The sequence below is a fragment of the Thalia democratica genome, chromosome 4, assembly GCF_965202585.1.
Source record: "Thalia democratica chromosome 4, ktThaDemo2.hap1.1, whole genome shotgun sequence".
Taxonomy (NCBI): domain Eukaryota; kingdom Metazoa; phylum Chordata; class Thaliacea; order Salpida; family Salpidae; genus Thalia; species Thalia democratica.
The window spans coordinates 48,217,078-48,240,899 of record NC_139168.1 but is presented as its reverse complement, the minus strand read 5'-3'; the positions used below and the strand labels follow the sequence as shown (position 1 = coordinate 48,240,899).

Genomic DNA, 23,822 nt, shown 5'->3' with positions numbered 1-23,822 from the left:
AGATTGATTATAATTGAGTTATTTTTGTGAAATAAATTATTATCAAGCTTGAAGGAGACTAAATTTTCTAACATCTTGCCCGCCGACTAAATACAGTGAATATTTATTTGCTAAATTTATATTAATCCTTAAAAAAACTTTTTCTCATTAAAACTTTTTGAATTAAAATTTTTAGAACAAAACTAATTCTCATTTAGAATTTCAATATTTAACTTATTTAAAAAATTGTATAAATAATGTTTACGACTTTTCTTAAGAAAATTATGAACTTTGTTTATTTGAAAGATTTAGCTAAAGCTTGATTTGTCTTAAGGAAAATTTTAATACTTTTTAAAGGTGGACATAAACTAGGCTAGTTTGTATTTCTTAATTCAGGCTAACTTTTTTCTTCCAAAACCAGTTTCGTGAAATAGTGATAGAGCTATTTTTTCGGGCATAGGGGTATCTACCTTGATTTTTATAAGTTGATCTTATTTTGTAGAGTTTTATCTTAGCTATTAGACATTTTTAACCACTTGAAAAAATTTAAAGTAATTTTTGAGATATGAGTGATCAAAGTCGGTGACCACAATAGGTTCCTAATGGAAGGCGCAAACTAAAAACGCGAAAATAGACCATTTCACTAAAAACCTATCTCCTCCTCAACTTTTTAAGCAATTTTCTTCAGATTTTCACAGAAGAGCATTACAAAATTTTAAGAAATAAAGCTTTTATTAAAAAAATCCACATATTTTTTTAAATTTTAAAACTAAATTTTTTATTTTTTAATATTTTTAAAATTCCAACATTCAAAGTATTTTAAAATATAAAAAGAAAGTTTCCTGAAAGTTTGAGGTCTCTAGCTCAAAAAATGAAGGATATAATAGATTTTTAGTGATTTTTTTAATTTCCGATAAATTGACCCCAAAAATTTTGCGGTCCATATGTTTGTATCAGAAACTTTTTATAAAAATTACAATAACTCAAAAGTTAAATAGGACTTTTTAATTTTTTTAAAACTGGCTTGTAGTTTGTACTTTCAGCTTCCATATAATATCCAATGTTATTTTTAATAAAAATAAATTTTAGATCTAACGAATTGTGCACCAATTAAACCATTAAACATTAGTAAAATATGTTGACATCGGGAAGCGTTGTTTTTGTTATACTAGAACTTTAAATTTGGTTATTAAATTAAATACTTTAGCCTTAATAATTTATCTTTTACAACTTTCAAAACTAAAAAAAGTAAATTCAGTTAGTGTGCAAAAAAAAAGTTAAGTAAATAATTGTTTTATTTTAAAGCACGATGATAAAAAAAAAGTAAAGAACTAGCGGAAAATTAGCTAAGTTTACAAGTTGTAGAAGAATGTCAAAGAATATTTTCAAAGTTGACAAGTATAAAAATTTAAAAGCTACTACACATGCAATTACAACTGTCAATAATCAAACTATGTATTGTTGGAATTAAAAGGTGGATCTATTCATAATGATCTTCTCTGTCAGCCATGTATGAAGTAGTGTCATCCATTGCGGCAAAATTGAGAAAGTGAACTTTTCTGTGCAACTCGTGGTAGAACTGCTTGGGATTTGCCAATTGAAGTTCGTATTTCATACTTGCGTTGTGCAAATTTCCTATTAAATTAAAATAATCAATTGAATCACCTTGTTTGATATTTTTTCTAGTTAAATTTTTCAACAAGTTAAAAGTTGTGTTTTCATCAAGTACCTGGATTTTATAGAAATAAATTATATACTATTTCATTTCACAATTCTTAATAAACTTCAACTAAAATCGATAGCAAATAAGCTTAAAATTCAAAAACACAAACCGATAAAGTTGTAATTCCAAGATCCCTGAGATGGTACCATGAAAAATCCAAGGAATCTGTCGGACAAAAGCATTTGAACTCTTTCATAGTGGGAAGGAAGATAACCCTTAGGATTATTTCCTTTGTCAGTGTTCGTTCTACCCCATTCAACTCCACTTGGTGTTAGCTTGTATGCCATCAGTGAGCAAGATCCGGGTGTAAAACTAAAAAATATCATTTGTTTAATAATATGTATCTAAACTATATTTCAGATAGCGTAATATAAACCTAAACTAAAACCGAAAGATCGAGTCTTGTCTGAAAACCAAAAAATCATTTATTCAATAAACGGCGTTTAGCTATCTTTAACTCAATAAAGTATCTGCTAAATATAATAACTGTTTAAAAACTTTTATTTAAGTGGTTTAAATAACTAATTATTTATATAATTACTAATGATCTACCGGATCCATTAGTTTAAAATAAGATCCGGCCAGTTCCAGATATAAGTGAAAAAAAGCTTGATCCAGATTTCATTTTCAAAACATAAAAATAGCTACAAGTTATTAATAAATAAACAAACATGATCAAGTATTTGTTTAAATGAATTATCATTACTGTTAAATAACATTATTTATTGTGTTTTGTACAGTTATTTGTTTTAACATTTCCTAATGCTTAAAACAGAGTGTGTTTTAATAAACTCGAAGTGTAATATTGTTCTTTGTTATCTTTTGGCTCCTATTAGTAGAGCTTTCCTTGGACATAACTTAATTAAAAATTACAAATTTAACAAAAGCAAAGTGTTCCCCAAAAGTCTATGTCGAATTAATTCGGCCTGTTATGTACAAAACGTTACCATATTATATTAGGTCCACCGACTAGATAAATTATCTGAATTTATCAAAGAACATTGTAAAAGTGTACAAAAATTTAGGAATAAAAAAGTTTAAACAAATTTAAAACACTACATATAAAATAATAATAGTTTATCATGAAACGAAGGAAGCAAAATTATTATGAAACAATCAATCTACATGATACAGCTGTGGTAAAAACATGTCAACAAAAAACAATTAGAAATTTTAATTTTGTTTTTTCATCAAACATTTTTGTACTTTCTATAACAACAAGACAACACGAACATTTAGTTGTAAACCTACAGTATACATCAAGTATTTTTTTATACTGATACTGTGAATTTTGTAATGCTCGATAGTTTACTTGTATCTTTAAAGAAAACGTTTTGCTATAAATTTAGAGTGCTTTTTCGATATTTCAAGACATTTTATCAATCAAAAATTTAGTATTGCTGCTTTGAAAATTGTTATTGATCTATTTCAATTAACATATGCAAAAACTAGTGATCTACCAGATGCACAAAATTATAGGATCCGGGTATATTTTAGAAATAAAGATCCGGCCAGAACCATATTTATTTTTTATCCAGCCAGATCCGGATAGTGGATCTATTAGATAACTAACAATTACAACTAATTTGTTATGGTAGCATATCACAGAAATTCTTTAAATACCTACCTGCAAGTAATAACAACTGTAGATTCTGCACTCCAAACTTCATTATCAGCAATAATTTTAGCATGATTAGTGATGTCTTGAGGAGAAAGTTGTGGAGATTCGTTTGGTTGTGTGTGAATCCAACCAAGTGGTTCCATGTCTCTGTTGGTGAATTATTGAAATTTTTTATACTTGTTAACGAGCTGTATTTTTTAACAATATAATTCTAATTAATTTTATATCTAGATTAAAACTTAACACAGTAAGCTTAAAAAAAGATCTTCATCATTATGTATAGAAAATAAAATAAAACATCAATAACTTTAGATATTCATGTTCAGGTAAGAGGTTAGGCAAATTCACGGTTTGGTTATTACCCCATTGCGGTACCATAACAACACAGCGGATTTCTTTTACTTGCGGGTTGTCAGGAGGGGAAACTCCATATAAATATCCTGCGATCTGTGAAATTATGTATAAGACTAACTGTTTCGATGCACTTGAAAGTATCTCTATTGTAAGTTATTTTATTCGGTAATTATAAAAAAGCAGTTTGGTATATCAGCAAAATTTCAAGTTTTACATACCTGTGTTCGAAGGTCAGACACGCAAATGAACTTTTTCAAAACGTTCTTTGGTAGAATGTAGGTAAAACCAGATTCAGGAATATCATCGGAGTTTACGTATATGTGTTTGGTACGCAAGTGCAAGTTAGTTGCTGAGATTGCTCGCACTCGCCAGTCGGTCTTTGATGAAAATGCTTGTGATTCGTAGTTGCTTGTTGTCGATGTTATTATTTCATCTCCATGTTTGTTCACTGTTCGAGTCTAAAAGAATTTTTGAATATTAAAAAAACATGCACTTTTAATACTTATTTTTTATAAAAATAAATAAAACCAGCGAAAACCTTGTTTTAGTAGAATAATTTAAGAAGGGCACTATAACATGGTTTTTCTATTTTAACATATTTAGTAAAATAACTTTTAGTATATTTACTTGTGTTGCAGTCAACTGAGACTGTTCTTTGGTTTGTTTTTCAATTTCGGCGATTTGCTGACGCTGTTGCGAAGGCGCGCTGATCTCCATTCCCAAAATTATATCACGAATTTCAGACTGAGTTAATGAAGCCACATTTACACTAAAAATATAATCAGTTAGAAAATTTCTATTTAAATACTTACTCCGACTTAAGATATATATTAATCTTAAATATCTTAATTGGTAACAGTTTGTAAAACGAACACAAGAAGATTATCTGTAAACAAAATATTACATAATATATATAGCCAGAGCTAGACCAATACTTACAATTAGTGATGAAACACTTGACTGCTAATAAAATTTTACATAAGCTTTTAATGAAAACGTTACTACAGGGTTGCCACTCGTTTTTTCATAATTGTTTCCAGGTTTTCCAAATTTCTTCCAGGTTTTTAAAAGTACACATTTTTGGGTCTATTTTTAGTTTGAAGTTAAGTTTAAGGTAAGAAACTGTTTTAAATAGTATAAAAACATTGAAAAGATACTGTAAAGCTACTTTAAATATTTTTTTTAATAAAATAAAGTTTTGATGATGACAAAAACTTTTTATTCATATGATAGATGTTTTGACTCAAATTGAAATTTTACTTCTAAAAATGTGAAAATTTTTAAAATTCCAGTTTTTTTTTCCCTAAACTGTCAAATTCCAATTTTTTCCAGGTTTCCAGGTAAAGTGGCAACTCTGTACATAGAGCAGTAATAATAATAAAAAAAATTACAATTTATGTTGAAATACAGACAGACAGTTATAAACTACAATGTGTTCTATCAAAATAATTGTACAGATTTTTTAACTTAGTGTAACTTACTTATTTTTCTTTCCATAATCGGCTAAAATAAGATCTTTCAGTGCTACTTCAACCTTAATCCAGTCATCAAATCCAAGGGAAGTCCAAATATGATGGTCTTGAGTGATTGTTGTTTTGTCAGGTTTCATAATAACTTTTGTTCGATCAGGATTAACATGCAGAGCCCGAAGAATTAAAACCAAACGTGAGAATGCCTAAGGATTTATTAAACTATTTCAATACTTTAATAACCAATAGGATGCTATAAAATTTCAAACACTTTCAAAAGTTTATTAGATATTATTGACAACAAAAAAATTTACTTGTTATTCAAAAAATATATATTTCAGAAAAACAGCATTAAAGAAAGTAGACTTACAGTGTAAGATGAAATGTCCTTGAGCCAGTCATCATACAAATTGTATAACACCATCTGCGGTTCTGAAGCCTTAAGAATAAGATCACCAAGCTTTTCAACTTTCAAGCACGCTTGGAAGGGTAGTTGGAGCTCGCTACCTTTAATTACAATGTTTGGAAAATCAAGGAGATGCACTTCGAGGGGATCCAACATTCCCTTCCTCGTTACAATAATTTGTTTCGGCTGCTCTTCAACTGGCAATGATCTGATCAACGCTGCAACTTCTTCAGCTGTTTAACAAAAATTAGTATTTTGTACAATAAAATTATGCGAACTTTGGTTTTTAATCATACTTCAATGTAGCTATAAATATGTTTCCCATGTGATTCAACTAACTATTATTTATAAAGAATTATTGTTCTCAATATTTTTAAGTTACAAACTAAAAATATTCTGTCTAATATTATATAAAATTGAAGATAAAATAATTTTAAAAGGATTTGCAGTTTACTTATAGGTTTGTATAAAACTAACCAGTTTTCCACTTAGCTAATTGTCCAAGACGTTTTTGTCCAGCCCATACTGAAGTGTGAATAATCTTGAGGAAAAGCTGCCCAGTTCTAGGGTTAAAAATGAAAATAGCTCCATTGATAGGTTTGGTTGTTAAATTTCCTTCAAATGTCTAAAACAAATTAATTTTAGTAAAATAAGACTATGCAAATTTATTACACACTAACCAACAACAATTTGTTAACAAACCTTATGAATAGTAACTCTGTAGACATTGGTATCATCAACAAACCAAATGATCTGGTTACTAAAAAGCTCTCCATAGTTCTGAGATGACAAGTAAGGCTCGGTGGGTTCACTGCTATACAATTGAAGACCTTTCCTGATTCGTTCTCTTAATACGTATAAAGCAGGGTTCGCCTTCATTATTTTGGCCATTGCCTGCTGAATAAGGGGCTTGCAACCTGTAGAAAAGTTATCAGTAACATATGTGAATTTTGAAAACATTATAATAAAACTAAACATCTACATGTAACTAGTTTTTTTGTTAAGATAATAAAATTCGTTTTAGCATTTTTATTTTACTAGGTAGAATACAAATAATAAAAATTTAATCTGAAAGTAAGTCCTGACTTTTTAAAGTTAATTCAAGTATCTTAACTGTTATATTACCTTTAAAAAAGGAAACGTTTCTCAATAGAAGAATTTATCTTAAATTTAAACTTTTTTTAAATTCTGTTACTTAAAATGTAAAAAGAAAGTTACCAATGACTTATAAAAACATTATTTATCAAAGATTTTAAACTGATATTTAATATTTTAATTAGTGAATTAAACAAAAATGTATATTTTAAAACAACTTAACTTCCTTATATTAAAATATGTTTTTTTTTACAATATCTAAACTCAATGTTGAATTCAAATTTTCACTATCCTGTATTTAGAAAAAATGTATTTTATATTATTCTAACCAGGGAACCAATATCCATAGGCACTGTGCAAATTATACGCGAGGTCAATTCCTATAAGTACACCAGTAGGGGATGGATAAATACTCATATTGTCGGTGGTATAGTCGAGAAACTTTGCTCTTGCATATCTTTCAACATCGTGGCTGTCATAATCTCCCCATCTCAATTGAATATCCAACCAGTACTTTTGTGTAACTGAGGAGTCCATTGTATCCCTTAAAAAAAATGAAAATATTTTTCATACTACATAAATTAAGTTTTTACTTCATAGTATAAACCAGGGTTTCCAAAAATAGGTAGTGTCGCCCCTTTAAAGGCGTTTTTGGCTATCAGGGGGCGTTAATTAGTAAGTTGGCTTTTGCATAGAGGGCACTTCGGAAAATGAGTTTGACAAACCATGGTATAAACTAACAAATAAGAATCTTTTAACATCTCCAAAATAAAAGTTCTACTTAAATAGATAAACATGCATTTAAAGAGGAAGTTTATTTGTATTTGATAATTTCAGCTTTAAATAAATTAACAGACTTTGGATTTAGCGAAAAATTTAGAACTCCTTTAAACACAAAATAAAACAAACTTTGAATCTGCAAGCAGTGAAGGTTTTGCGATGTTCCATTTATAAGCGGCAAAAAGTAAAATGTCTGCGCAGGAGCTGTTCATTTTATAAGATTTACGAGGATGAATTGTTTCTTTTTGCACAGTTTCAATCTCCAAAGCGTCTAACTCTTGATCGAAAACCTACATTTAATAAAATAAATTACACACATAAATCTATTAGAGCAGAAAAATTAGGTTTAGAAAGCTTTAGAAGGTTCATACCTGACACAAATCCATTACAACGCTCTCGTGAACTTTCTGCCACAAGTGAGCACGGAATATTTGAATTAGAGAAATTTTCAAAGTAGGAATTTTACCGTGCATGAAAATACCAGTTAAATCTAGCTGTACCTGGAAACCTACGTACACCTGTGTAAAAAATAGTGGTAAATTTAACAACACTCAAGGTTTTTTTATTATATTGTTTATAAATGTTAAAAAGAAAACAACTTTTCTATTACTTACTCTATAGATTAAGAATAAAACTTTATTTATGCCATATGTTAACAACTTACATTAGCACGATTTATAGTTGGTGACCACCACAATGTAAAACGACGATTAGGAATTTGGTTGAGACCAGAACGCTGAGCATTAGTCAGTTTTTTGTACTTCATAGATTCTTCAAAACCAGATGCTTTTTCCCAGAACAAACCCTCCCAAGTTGGAAAGTATGTACCTGTTGAGTAAATTTATATTTTTACTTACAAAATTTAAAAAAACGCCATTAATTTTTAACTTGAAAAATATATACTTAAAATTCATAAAACGTAAACTCTAAATATATACATAAAATAAAATTTTAAAAAACAAGTAAAACTAAATGTAAATAAAATAAAATTTAATTTATTTATTTTTTAATAGAGTTAAAGCATTTCATTACATTGTATTAATTTATATGCAAAAAAAACAGACTAAAAAATTAACAGTATTATAAAGTAAACAACTTCAAAATAACCATTTTTTTTTAAGTACTACCTTTTAAGTTTGCACATTAAATTTCAAGACAGAATAATTACCTTTGAAAAGAGTGTGTTCCAGAATACCCTCAACACCACCTAAAGCCTGAATCATGTCAGTTCGATAATTATTTAGATTCCACAATTTACCGTCATGACGTTGATGGGTCCACCAGAATGGATTTTGCTTTAGGACCTGAATAAAAGTTGAGAATTTTATTTTTCTCAAATAGTCTTGCTGAGTTTTAAAACAAAACAAAATATCTTAACTAAGCAGGTACAATCTACAGATCACGACTTATACTTCAGCTTGAAAAAACTAGTTAAAAATAAATACGTTTAGCTTTTCATCACATACTTTGAAATGTACTTAAAAAATGGATTTCAGTTCACAGTAGTGTCTTGAAATTACTTTTCAAATATGCGTACTTAGCACGGGTAGTGCGTACTTTTTGAACATAGTACATATAATATGAAATTTAGTTGTTTGTTTTCTTTCTTACAACTAGCCACATATTTTCTTTTATTAGAGGGAAAGTACCAAACTACATTGTGTTTACCAAACATTTTCAAAACATCAATGTGTGTACACTTAAATCAAATTATGACTTAACTATGTTGTATTTGTAGGTTTTTTTTTTAACTTTGTCATCTAGATTTATTTATTCTATAGCATTACAGCTCAAATATCATTATTCATTTCACTTTTCTGCAACCACCACATAAGTATTTAGTTTATTAACATTTAATAACAGGACTGTCACAATTTCAGGCCACTTAGACTACTCAGGATTACTCTTCCTAGTTTAAAAATTGTGAAAGTCTCAGGCTAACTCAGCAGGTTGGCCATTCTACCTGGAAACATAAAATAATCTGGAAAAACTTGAGAATTGAAAATTTAGGCAAAAAACTGCAATTTCTTAGAAGTTCTAATATAACATCTTTTATTTAGATAAATAAATTGTACATATAACGGCACAGTTAAAAATGTAGATTGAATTGTATTTTTAAAACTTTTATTTTTCTAGTTTTGTTAACATAGTTATTAAAACTTGCTCTACAATGTTCATTAGTTCAACATCAAGAACTCACAGTGACACTAAATCTTTTAAATGCTGAATTTGTCCAGATGGTAGATTTTTCAAAACTAGTTCTTTAATTTGATTTTTAAGTAAAAAAAGTAAATTAAAAATCTAAAATGATATTAAACACTTTTCAGATATTTTTAAGAGCATGGAGTTATGTCAGCTTCTAAAAAACGATTAACTGAGTTAGAAAGGTTGGAGATCATTAACCAGCTTGAAAGGAAAAATCCACCTAGTTAGAGTTATCTTAGAAGAAGCTTCAATGTTAGTGTAGGTGTAATTAGAAAAATTTGGCAGAACCGAGATGAGATTTCTTCTGCTAAGTACGCTGAGTTAGAGTCTCAGCTTTATGACTGGATTTCAGTGATCAGAAAAGCAAACTTGCCAATTTCACCTTCGATCATAATTGCAAGAGCCAACGAGATTGCAAATAATCTTTCTTTGGAAGGTATCAAAGCATCATGGATGTGGCTTTCCAGATTTTGCGACAGATTTAGAAATATTTTTGTCTCTCTGGATAAGTGCGTTTTTAAGGCGGGGTGCGTACCAAAAAAAGTGCGTACTTAAGCGATAGTCTACTGTATTTAAATATTACCTTTGAACACTAAAATAAAATCTAAACTGTATTCCTAGTCTGGACACAAAAAATACTTTAGTCTTAATCATTACCTGGTATTGCTTGAAGTCAGTGCGAACTCTCCAGCCTTTGTCATAAGCTAACGTGTGTCTGTCTTTTTGAAACAATGTATTAATTCTAGGAATACCTCTGTCCCACGAATCTTCCAAATCTTCAAGAGTAAGACGTCTGTTAAACAAATAACTTCTTTAAGAATCGTTAATGCCATGATCATTTATTATGAAAGTATACAAATATTTATAATCAATGACTAAATGTGTATGTTCTTGATGTATTTTTTACAATTAATAGATGAGATTAATAAATGATTAGTGATGATTTTTAATTGTTATTTTTTCCTTTAATGAATCTAGAAGACATACTGTAGTTATAATTTACAAATACTAGTTATCATTGATAGTTAATATTTAAAAAACAATATTTTTTTTAATATTTATATATATACCCTAAGATACCTGTTTTGGGCGTTAGCTTCTTGCCGCTTGAGGGCATACTCAGCCCACACTCTCTGGGAGTCAATGAACTCACTTTCCCACGGCATTATGTATCTGTATAAATTAGGAATAAGTTGATCTTCCTCGTGTGACATTCCAGACCTGAAATGGGTGATCCCCGTATCCGTCTGCTTCGACCACCTGTTAAAAACTAAAGATTTAACACGCATAACAAAAACATTATCTAAATAAAAAAGTTTACTATAAAAATTTTATCTGCTTGAATAAATAATAAAATAAAAATAAAGTTATATAAAATTTTTTTTACTCATTAATCATTATTTTTTACTCAGTTGACTTAACCTTATAACATTGCAAGTTTATAAATCATTGACATAGATCACAATGATAAGTAGTTTTTTTTTAAATCAATACTAAAAAGAAAGTATCTATTAAAACCTCATTACAAAAGAAAGCATTACAAACCTCAAATCAGACTGTGGAATAAGAACGTGTCCCATAGACAACATTCCTAAACCTCCCAATTCTTTTGGCGTGTAAAACACGACAGGAGGAAATCTGCTGGGCATTTTAGAATTTAAACCGATCTTGATACGAGTTTGAATTTTATTTTCACACTTAACAAGCAAATCTAATAATTCCTGTGTGTTGACTACTGCTTCACGGAAATAAGTCATTAATCCAATTAAGGCGGTGTTCCATTTGTTAACAATCTGTTAAAAGTTAAAAGCTTAAATAATTTTTGAATGAAGTTAAAAAATATTAATAATATTTTTTATTAAATATTAGTAAAAATAACTTTAAACAAAATAAAATCAAATTGAAATATACCTTTGTAAATGTAGTAGAACCTGAAGCCATGAGAATTTGGCGAACTCTGTTGTGAAACCTTTGAAGGGACTCATTGTCAACTCGAATGAAACATTGAGCAGTACGTTCTTTTGTCACTTCGTTTTGTAAATTCCAAATACCATCCCTGTTTTAAGTTAACTATAATTAGACTTACAAAGCTAAAAGATATTGGTTAAAACCTACCTTTGTAAATGTTTATAATTATTGCTAGTAGACAATCTTATGAAATAACTACTTTTTTTAACTTGACGTCATTTGACTCACATGACACTAGTCTACTATTTGACAAATGTTCAAAAAACTTTACAGCATAACACAAAACATTTTTCTTATGCTTAGGAAATTTAAAAACATATGTACGATTTTAAAAGTTTTTTAACGTATTGAATATATAAACACAAAGATAGATTACCTTAGTGTCGTAATACTTCTTTAATTTTTTTATAAAAAAAATCTTAAAACATTAACACTTTGTGAGTTTATTAATTAAAGAAAACCATGTGTAACAATACAATAATTTTATGGAATTAAAATAATAAAAGTCAAGGAACATACTTGTGAGTAAAGTCATCAAAACTGGTTCTGCAGCGCGGAAGAATTCTACATTCAAATCCACACATATTAAAAAGCAAGTTAGGGTTGTCCTTGCTGTACACTGAAACAAAAGAGTTTTTCCATTCAGTGGTGGTAACAGAACGAGGCAGCCTGTTTTTGATATCCCAAAACACTGCACGGCCCAAATTGACGTCATGCTTCATCAAACGCATGCGAGAATCACGAGGCCAGCACTTCTTGTTGTTGTAGCCAACTATATTTTCGTTATTTGGATCCGGGTGCTCCGTTAGGTAGCGCTGAATTAAGTCGCGCGCCTCATCCGCTGTAAACCTAAAATTTGTATAAATATTGAAATAGAAGTTTTGAAGATACTTGCATGTGGTGCACTCTTAATCTTAAAGGTATAAATTATACATATATAATGACAAAAATTTTAATTTATAATTTCAATGATACAAAACATTAAAACTATTTATTTTAGATACATTATTTAAAAAAACATTTAATTTGACTTGAAAATATTGATATTTCAAAATTCTAAATCTTGCAACTTACCTAAACAGAACATGACATCTGTCAATATATCTAGAATACAGACGAATTGGATGCTCAACTTCAGTAGCAACGTTCTGATAAGTAAGAAAGTCATTTGGGAGCTGTGAAGGTCCAGCCATTTTTGATGCTCTCTGTTATAGTTAAAATAATTAAAAATTAATTTCGTATAAAAATTGAAGTTCACTTCAACAAGTATAAATTTTACTTTGAAATAAATATTTTGAAATTAAAGTGTTTACAAACCTTTAATTTCTTTGTATTACGACTTTTAATACAGTACTCAACTAGACAGTTGTTAGTTAGGGTGTATAAAGCAAATACAATCCAGAAATAATACATATTGTACTATTAATACTTTACTTATTCTTAAGAAACTACACAACTTTATTGCAACTATATACTTTAAATTAGCAGCAACAATATTTTTAATTTTATTCCAAGCTAATGTAATACATACTTGTAAACTTAATAATTTAAACTATACAGAATTTAAAAAAAAATTAAGTATGCAAAAAAGTTGGTTAATATGGACTTCCAATGTAAAGTAAAAACAGAATTGACTATATCTTAAAATAAAACAAAACTTTTAAACAGTTAAAAATACGAGATTCTAAGCCTCAATGTTTATTAATTGTTAATTAATTTTATTGATAATTGTACAAGTTAGTCTTACTTATTAAATTAAAAATTTTAATACATTAGTAGTTCTAGCATAGAACTGCACTAAAAAAAAATACCGTACATTTAAAAATAAGTTTAGGTTTAACTTCGCCATAAATAACAATAGAACATATTAGGTATTAATGGAAAATGTCTTATTTTGCACCAGTGTTTGCATGGTGTTTGCAAAACTCTCATTTTATAACTCTAAAACAATAGTTGACAGATTTTAACAAGCTGGGAGCCACATACATTATAAGAGACATAAGTTTGACATGGATGCATTATCTTCATGGCAACTCTACTATAAACAGCGTTTTATCAATAATTAAAAAACTTTTTCAACTTACTTCAAGTCCAAGAACAAGAAGATCCAGCACCAAGCCGTAATATTGTACTATAAAGGAGGCAAATTGCAGACCACGAATTATTCCATATGAGTTTGTGTGGTTCATATCCTTATATGTAATTTGAATATTGTTTTTAGCTGTTATGTAGTCAGCAATGTTGTGATCAACAATTAAACGCAGCAGCCTGAAAATTTAAAAAGTTTTAAATTTAAACAAAATATTACAAATTTGTAGAAAATAAATTATAATTAAAGATTGAAAAAAAATTATGCTTCTTTATTTGCCTTTAAAAAGTTACACGCCACACCAACAAGATATTTACCTGTTTAGCAAGGTTAAATCGATTTTTTCGTACAATTTCTCAAATTTAGTTTCCATCATCACCAAGCACTCTCCTTCACTTGTCTCCCAAACATCTTGCAAATTATTAATTCCCTGACACCATTTGTATACAAGCAATGGTGGTGGTTCCGTATCAGCTGGTTTGATCCACGAAGGAAAGAGACGCCGTTTGTCGGATTCGTACCACAAGTACTGATCCAAGTAAGCATCAGTAATTTTTTCTAGTGGTTCAACGTCATACACAGGTACAAGATGACTGTATAAATCCATGAACTCAATGTTGCACTGTGAAAATAAAGAAATTACTTAAAAATGTTCGATCGAAGGTTTGTTGTTTACTATGGCAGCTTTATTTAATTTAATACATCCATAAATAAGGCTACGTTAAATTTCAAGTCATTAAACCTTTTTAAACCACATCAGATTTAAGCTCAAGTAAGAGAGATTTTTACTTTTTATTTGTCTAAACTATTTGTCTTAGTACATTGTATTTCAGCTACCAGATGCTATTTACCTATCATAGTACTTCAAACTTCTTTTAATATTCTGGGTTTTAATTATGTCTAACTATCTTAAAATACAATAATACAACACTTTTAAAACATAAGTCTTACAGTTTTAAGGATTCATTTTTTTTTAATTTTGACAACATTAACATCATTTTAGTGTATAAAATATAACTGATATGAAAAAGTTTATTTTAAGAATCTTTTCATATTGTTTTCAATATTAGTAACTAAAATTTTCAAGCTAATGCTAGACAAAGGATTATTTTCCAATAACATTTTTATTATGAAAAAATCATACAAATGCAAAACTTAAACTTTAATTTAAATTATCCTCTGTAGTAATTATGTTAAATAAATCAACTACTTGGTAAGAATAATAATACAATTTTTATTTTATGAAAAAATCCTCACTTCTTTGAAAGCTCTTTGAGTTAGTAAATGACGTTTAATTCTAGACAAAGCTTCGTGCGGATTGTCATAAGCCTGCTCAACAAGTCCTAGTTCTTCTCTTTGTGATTGATTGAGTCGACTTTTAACACTGAAAAGCAAAAAAAAAGTGTGAATTTTTATTACAAGATTAATATGCAACAATTACCAAACAAATAATGAATGTGTTTAACCAAATTCATAAATCAAACAATAAGAACTTTACAACTAAATAACAAATTTAAACATTACCTATAAGCTTCTTTTAGTCTCTCCAATGCAAGAATAAGCAACTTTGTGTCATGCTTGTAGCTGAGGGGTGGAAAAGGAATTGGTGAAAATCTGCGACTTTCTAACCAATGGACTGTTGATGTATAGATTGCAACAGCTTCTTCGGCTGTAATGTAAGGACCGTCCTTCAAATAGTTATGTTGGCGTTCTTGCTCACCCTTCAAATACAAACGGGTTAACCTACCTAAATTTTTCTTGCATACAGTTTTATCTACTGTAGCTCCACGTCTGATACGTTCACGGTTATAATGAGCAGCATTTGTCCACCAATCTGCTTTAGACTTAACATACCTCAGAATCATGCTTTCAATAGAAGCTGGAAGACCAGGCACCTTCCATGAAATGTTCGCTTTCCAGCATCTCCATGCCTCACTTAAGTGCTGAAGAATTGTTCTAGCTTTGTTTTGCTTTATTCCTTCTGGCATCATATCAATGATGTCATGCATTACAGAAGCGCGCAACTCAAGATCAAAATGAGATTCAACTCTTTGTTTAGTTACAGTCTTAGCAACACCCTTAGAATGTCTACCTTCGAATTGACGTGCAAGTAAGTTACCAAGCCATCTTTCAAGAAGTGGAGTAATACCTCTCATAAAAAACATCCAAACTCTCCAGCCAGGAGCCCAGATACCACATCCAGGACCTTTTCCAACAGGCCCCGTGTTGAATCTGTAGTAAATTATGTGCTTAAGATCTTTACACATTCTAATTTGTCTCATTAACTTGTACTTATATCTGTACATACCAGTGAGCTGACCAACATGAGCAAAAATGTACTGCAGTCCATCAGCAAGCTGAAACGCATCAACATTTCCTAGACGATATTGAACGTGGCTGTCTACTACAAGTTTACTCAAACGTAAAACTTCTCGACATAAGTGGAAAGCATTACCAAAACGAGACTTTTTTCTTTCTTTAGTTGTCAAAGTTTTTACTGGCTTTAAGTTAAAGTTATAATCAAGATGCAAATAGTTAAGATTTTTACGGTGAATAAGCAAATTTAACATATTATAACCCTGACGTGTTACTTGCAAACCAGCTTCAACCCAATCAATTTTAGTTGACTGGAAAAACTTTGTAGCTTTAAATGTTCTAAAAAGATACCGCTTCTTTTGAGCTTTTGGCTTTCTTTGTTTTAATGCATTTAAAACATAACATTTAAGAAGTTTTTGGTAAGAAACACGCACCTTGACAGGCTGGCCTGCTGGACAATGTTCTCTATACCAATTTTTTACTAATGGAACATCAACTGCTCTTCTTGTATGGGCTGATCTTAAATTAAATGGTCTGGGCGCCCAAAGTAAGGCTATTCCATTTGCTGTGTTGTCGCTGTATAATGGACTTTCAGATAAGAATGGTTTAATTTCTACAGGCAGTTCAAAATCTTCAAGCTCTTCCTGATCCATTTGCACATCACTGGACTTTACGCTGTGGCGATGTGATATAGGATTAATAATAGGATCAAAGTAAAATGCAGGTAAATCTGGATCCTCTGTTTTGATGAAAACTACATTTGGTGTATGATACCACGAAAGATGTACGAACTTTGGCAAGTTGTTATAAAGAAAAGGAAAAGCTATTTTATATTCAGTTCTAATTTGTTGACGAATAATTATTTTGTTGATATCGTTAAATTCATTCCAATCTTCGTCTTGTAATGTGCTGTCACGAACAAGGGGCTCAAACTTTGGTCCTCCAGGAATTGCTTGATTTAGAGCTTTAGATGTAAAAAAAGCTTTTAGATCAAATAAATAAAAATAGTTATCGTCTACTAAATCTGTAATCAGCTGAGCAGCCATTCGGTACAAAGCAGAAAGTTGTGGAAGTTCTAAATTCCACTTTTTGTATGTAGGCCCATTGACAAATTTTGAGTACTGTAAAGGCTTGTTGTCATATAACCAGTCAACTACTGCAGCATCTTCCTCTGGGTCAAGCTCCATCTGGATAGCTTCGAGTGGCTCTACATCTAAAACGTTATCCGCATAGTCCAAAGGAGGTTCTTCATCATCAAATGGAGGAAATCGCATTCGTTTAAAATGGCGACGATCTCTCTTTTCTCTCCTCATCATAATCCACATAGTCCTGTAGTTAAGAACTTGTATATAATTTGGATTATATAAACATAACATATTTTTAAAATTAAAAATATCTTGCCATAAATAGTCTAAAATATTTAAGACAAATATTAATTTTCAATTGTGAGAGTACTAAACTTTTTTTTTGCTCTATAATTAATATCCTGATAAGACAAAAAAATGTGATTAAATGTTTCAGTCATTAAATAATTTACAAAATAAAAACTTTTTTTTTTCAAGATATTAAATTTCAATGGGTTGCCAAAGGTTTTCGAAAATATTTTCTAGGTTTTATTAATTTCTTCCAGGTTTTTAAAAGTATAAGTTTTTTAGTATATTTTTAGTATAAAATTAAATTTAAGGTCTAAAATGGTATAAAAGATATTGTAATGCTACTTTAAATGTGATCTATAATAGTAATAAATCTAAATGATACAAAAAAAAATGTTATTATATATGATATACTTGTTAGTATGTCGTAAAAGTGTTTTATCTTAAATGTAAACATTGTTTAAAGTACAAGTTTTCCTTTTTTTTTGCCTAAATTTTCAACTCTAACTTCTTTCGGGTTTGCAGATTTTTTGGCAAACCCGATCTCATTCTAAAAATTATAGCACAAAAATAGTTTTAAAAAATTCTACAAAAGTCTACAAAATAAAGTCTACTATGTATAAAACTTTACCTAGGTCCATACTATGTCGTTAAAAAATGCTTTATTGTAACAAACTATTGAAAATTATTTTATACTTAATTTAATAATGCTTATTTGCATATATTATTTAAAAAACGAGCGCCAACCTTAATTTACATTTTTCATTGTATTTTTATTGTTTATTAAACATTTATTTGTTGTGTTATTACGTTTTATTTATTTTTAATTATCTGTGAATGATCAATTTGATTAAATTTTCACTTTAGAATTTATTGATGACTTAAAAATCTAAACACAAAAGAAGTAAGAAATAGTATTCTCCCAGATCAAAATGCCTGATCCGGCCAAAATCTGGATTAACCAATACTTTAATTCTAAAAATAGATTTGATTGTGGTCAAGGCTGGACCTTGATTAAAAAATAATCCTGTTTGGTTCCAGTTGGACCTGAGTTTAAATTTAAGAGCTGAACTTACAAACAAGATTTGCTGGATCCAGATCTTGCTTCTAAATTCAGATCCAACCAGAACCATGTGCAATTTTTTTTTCAGATCAAAACCAAGCCTGGACCAGAATCAGATTTTTTTAATTGGAAAGATGGCAGAAAATTATTAATGTGTACGCTATTTCATATGTTATACGTTATACTTTGAAAACACCCTATAGATATTTTAATTTATAAAGAAAATCATATTAATTAAATAAATTAGTAGAATATCTTCTATTTTTTATAAAAATAACTATATTCTACATCTGCTTAACATTAATAATTTGTTACACCACCAAAATAATTTAAACAGGAGTTTAATTAGTTTATTTAAAAGTCTAAAATTAACTTATTATTAAATATAGGAAACACTTTTTTCACAATTTGATCTTATTTATGGAGTTTTAACAAAAAGTTTTAACAAGATGCTTTTTTTACTTATTTTCAAATTTCAATATATTTTTTGAGATATAGCAGGTCAAAGTCAGAGGCAACAATAGGTTCCTTATGGGAGGCGCAAACTAAAACGGCAAAAAAAGACTATTTAACTAAAAACCTATCTTCTTCTACGTTTTTACAAATAACTACCTCAAACTTTCAAGAAATATTGCAAGGAACATACCCTAAAAGTTTGAGGTAGTTATCTTAATAACGTAGGGAAAATAGATTTTTAGTGATTTCTAGTTATTTTCTGTTTTAGTTTGTGCCTCCCATAAGGAAATTATTTTAGTCTCCGACTTTAACTAGCTATATCTCAAAAATTATTTTGAGTTTTAAAAATCTGTAAAAAGCAACTTGTAGCTTTATTAAAATTCAATAAAATAAGCCTAAATTGTTAAAAAGGTGAAATTACCCCCCTATGCCCTTTATACTTACATAAATTCAAAACAAAAGAGTCCCTTTTTATAGTTTAGTGCAGCATGGGCATGGTTGCCACTGATCAGGCTGAGAAAAATTTCCTGACTTTTCCTGACTTTTTACCAAAATTTTCCTGACTTTTCTAAATCATACTCTTAAATTAAACTTATTTTAAACTACATAATATAATACTTGAAACTATATAAAGCTTTCAATCTAATTTTAATACAGGTTAAAAACAACAGTTTTTTGCTGAATTCTATCAAACTTCCAGTACATCACTTAAACCATCTGTGTATGATTCATGTTTGTAATAAACACCTCTATCAGCAAAATACTTGTATTATCACCTTATAAACACAGCTTGTCTGAAAAAAGATACAATTTTTTAGCATTTCCTAGCATAAATGTATCTGGATAAACAAATGACATATTAGGAACTTTTACAATTTTTGTGTATATATCACAGTTTCACTATGGAAGTGTCCTTGCTACAGATCATCAATACTAAAAAGCTTAAAAAATCTGCTTGTTCAAGTAGGGTACTTGTTCAATATGTTAATAGAAAATTTTTGCAGTTTTATAAAGGATATTTTACTAATTTATACCAGGTGAAGGCATTGGAAATAAAATTAAATATTTTAGTAAATTTCCAGGAAAATTTTGGATTTTTTTTCTGACTTTAAAGGAGTTTTTATCAATTTTTACCATTTGAAGGCTTTGGAAAACAAGGAATTTTGTAAATTTAAACTGACAAAATCTGAAATTTTTTTTAATTTTATAAAAATTTCTGACTTTTCTTGACTTTTTTCAAAACCCCCCATTTTACCCCCATTTTTCCTGACTTATGTCATTTTTTTAAATTTTTCCTGACTTTTCCTGACCGAGTGGCAACCCTGCATGGGTCCACTGTGGAGCATTATATAAAATAACTCTACATAAAGCTTAAAAATACTTACCCCCATTGAGCTATGTATGCAGGTTCAATAACCCAAGGAATTTCATTTACAAAAGTGATTGCTCCTGTGATATGGTAAATGACAGATACGTCACGTATTTGTTCCCAAGGCATCGGCATGTTTTCTAGTAGTTTCAACACTGCATGAGGCATATACTTCAAAGACCTATAATAAAAGTATTTAATTAATGGCAAATGCTATTTTTAACTTATAATATTAATTTGTAAAATATTTTTATATGTTTTACAAAAAATTGAATTATATAACAATAATCAGAAAGATACTAATTAAAGACCATAAAAAAACTCTTGGAAAAAACAACTTTCTAATATTTCATTTACTTTATGTCAAAATCTTGAAATATATTTATAAAAATATTTTAATTCTTTTCTTGATAAAATTTAAAACTTCTGAGCAATTTTTTTAGGTAAATAATTACTAACAAGTTATACTTATTTGTTTTACATTGTAGTTTACTAATCTGTAACTTTTTGCCTGTGAACAAACAAAGAAGCATACAGAAAACTTCAACTTTTAACAACTAAATTTTATAAAGGTAATGCTACTAATAAACAAAAATTATGTTGAATTCTTACCTTGTCTAGAGAAGTATTTCTAAAAGTATGCATTATTTTTTCAATTAGTGCTTTTTTTGTACTAATTTAAGTATTTAAGAATATTATACTAGCAGTAGTATTTGTATTAGAAAAAATAATGAAAAAATGTAGTACTTATATACTTTTCCTTGGAACCAGATACGCAAAAATTTTAGAAGTTTAAGTACTTAAAAGTTTACTAAAGTTTAGTATTCTATTTTTATAACTACAACTTTTTATATGAAATTTGCAACTTTTAAGACTTTTAAACACTTTAAATATTTCATTTAATCTTTAAACAATGTTTATAAAGATTTTAAATAACTTTAGTAAATACTTTTTTGATGGTTTTCTAAAAAAACAATCACTTGTTTTAAGAATATTAACAAAACTTACCCTAAATAAACACGCTTATCGTGGCGAAACTTCCTGTTAGTCATATCACCATGGTTTTTAATGATTTTTCTCAAATGCTCTGGTGGCATGTCTTCTTTTTGAGGATCACTATACCCAAACTTTTTCTTTTCTGCATAGCGTTTATTTTGAAGTTGTCGCCACCTTAAAATGGTAAAGTTACTTATCTATTTAAATTCTTTTTTTAAACAAGGCTTACAAGAAAACCTAATATTAATTACTTTTAAATCACTAATTAGAGCTTGCAGTAACTCATTAATTATTCGTTAATAATATATTAAATTTATTTTGACTAATATAATAATACTTGAAATAAAAACAACAAGAAAGAAGTCAAGACAAAATTTTATATTAATATAAACTTTATTATTATTTGTGAAAAATAGAATAACTAGTAAGATTTTACTGCTAAGCAAAACAACTCACTATACACACCAACTAACAATGTAAGTTTATGATTTGTAAAAATAATATTATTTTGATCAATTAATCATAACTTTATATTTTTCATTTAGCTATTAATGAAGTATTAAAAGTTTAGAGAGTATATAATTTTAATTAAAACACTTATCATAAAAGACTTACTTTTTAGACTTTTCTAAAAGCATTTCTTCAGTTAAGCCTCCAGAAGGTAATGGTTGTTGTGGCAGCATATTTCTTTGACCCATATAAGGAGGCACACCAACAGGTGGGCCCATTTGATGCACAGGCATACCTGGAGGTCTATTTTGATATCCAGGTGGAAATTGTGCTGCCATTTTATTTATAAATCTATAATTTTAATAATTTTTAACAGTTTTTATTTATCATAAACTTAAAATTAGGATACTTTATTACATATTTACAATGTAAATAAACACCATTTGCAACTAAAAAGTAAAATAGTTTTATTCATTCTTAATTCGAAGCTTTTTGTCTTACTTCATAGAACATTATAAAGAATGAAAGATGAATTAGTAGTTAATTTTGCAATAAGTTTGTAACTTGTAATATTATGAAATAAACTACAGATATTTTAAATTTAAAATGTTAATAACCATAGATAATAAATATGGTTGCTAAACAAAATTTAAAACAAAGTTATAACAGAAAACAGTTTAATAAATATATATTAAAATTAAATTATTAATTCATATTTTGTTTTTAATCAAGTTTTATGGAAGTAAGACAAAAAGCTTCAAATTAACGATGAATAAACTATTTTACTTTTTAGTTGTAAATGGTATTTATTTACAACAAAAACTTTTCAACAATAAAACAATGTAAGTGCTATTAAAAACTGGCCTAGTAAAATTCGGTGTTTTTTAAAATTTAATTTTTTTTTTTTATGCATTTACTCTAGTAAATCCAGAAATATGTAGTGGAATTGGAACCACTTAATTAGTTAATAAGTTATTTTTTTCAGGGTTGCTACTGGTTTTTGAGAAATTTATTCTAGGTTTTCTGAATTTCTTACAGGTTTTTGAAAGTAAAGGTTTTTGGGTCTATTATTAATTTAAAAGTTAAAGGTAAAAAACTGTGTTAAGTAGTATAATAAAATTAATTAGATACTGTAAAGCTAGTTTAAATGTGTTTTCTATCTACATAATAAATGTTTCCTGTCAAGTCAAAAGTTAACTACTTGGCATGTAAAAATAATTAAAAATTCCAAAATTCCAGGTTTTTCCATGTTTTTTAGCCTTAACTATCAAATTCCTAGTTTAATCAGGATTCCAGGCTTTATGGCAAGCCTGTTTTTTCAGATAACACTTGCTTAATAATTTTACTTTCCAAACAACCATTGAACCAACTCACAACCTATTTACTAATAGATATAGAATAAATTGTTTTACAGTTTTAGTCTTTTAAAGTTTAGGCATATTTTTTTTTTCAATTTCATTATTTAACCTTAACACATATTTTTTAGCACAAACTGTTTTTTTGTTTATTTTTTATGTAAAATTTTTATTTTTAAATTTTTCAAAAATTCTTTCTGACAGAATTTTCTAAATATATCAAGTAACATTTCCTGAAAGTTTGAGGTAATTATCTCAAAAAACGTAGGAGAAGATAGATTTTTAGTGAAATAGTCTATTTTTGCCGTTTTAGTTTGTGCCTCCCATAGGGAACCTATTGTTGCCTCCGACTTTGACCGGCTGTATCTCAAAAATTATTTTGAATTTTTTAAATCTGTAAAAAGCATCTTGTAGCTTAGTAAAAACTATATAAAATAAGATCAAAAACCAAAAAAGGGGTATTTACCCCCCTATGCCCTTAATATTATCTTCAGTTTACTAATCCAATATTAAACTTATATAGGATTTCTTTGATATACCAAAACAATCTTATGTAATTTTTACTTGCTTTTTACTTACTGGGTTACTACTTTTACAGATTCACCTAAGGATATATAAATAGAAAAACAAAAACAGGATAGTTTTATTTTTTAAATTACTTTTAAAATTATACAAAAATTGTTCACTGCAAGCTTAAAATATTAGTGATGGACTAACTGTGAAAACTTAAAGAAGGTTGGTTAAAATATGAAGGT

General features: G+C 28.4%; 1 protein-coding gene across 1 annotated transcript; it reads right to left on the bottom strand.

Annotated features, from left to right (window-relative positions):
- Positions 1 to 1,262: 1,262 nt before the first annotated feature.
- On the bottom strand, positions 1,263 to 22,058 carry LOC145834870 (pre-mRNA-processing-splicing factor 8). The gene is made up of 28 exons (XM_082942391.1): positions 21,878 to 22,058; positions 21,275 to 21,436; positions 20,283 to 20,447; positions 15,214 to 17,334; positions 14,947 to 15,073; positions 14,007 to 14,311; positions 13,685 to 13,868; positions 12,675 to 12,805; positions 12,120 to 12,449; positions 11,544 to 11,688; positions 11,178 to 11,425; positions 10,713 to 10,892; positions 10,290 to 10,425; positions 8,596 to 8,731; positions 8,092 to 8,255; positions 7,799 to 7,945; positions 7,557 to 7,717; positions 6,977 to 7,191; positions 6,255 to 6,469; positions 6,030 to 6,177; positions 5,517 to 5,785; positions 5,159 to 5,352; positions 4,305 to 4,446; positions 3,896 to 4,135; positions 3,631 to 3,770; positions 3,330 to 3,470; positions 1,812 to 2,014; positions 1,263 to 1,614 (listed from the first exon to the last, which is right to left on the bottom strand). The coding sequence occupies exons 1-28, from the start codon at positions 22,048 to 22,050 to the stop codon at positions 1,460 to 1,462; spliced, it is 7,077 nt and encodes a 2,358-aa protein (XP_082798517.1). The 5' UTR covers positions 22,051 to 22,058; the 3' UTR covers positions 1,263 to 1,459.
- Positions 22,059 to 23,822: the final 1,764 nt, after the last annotated feature.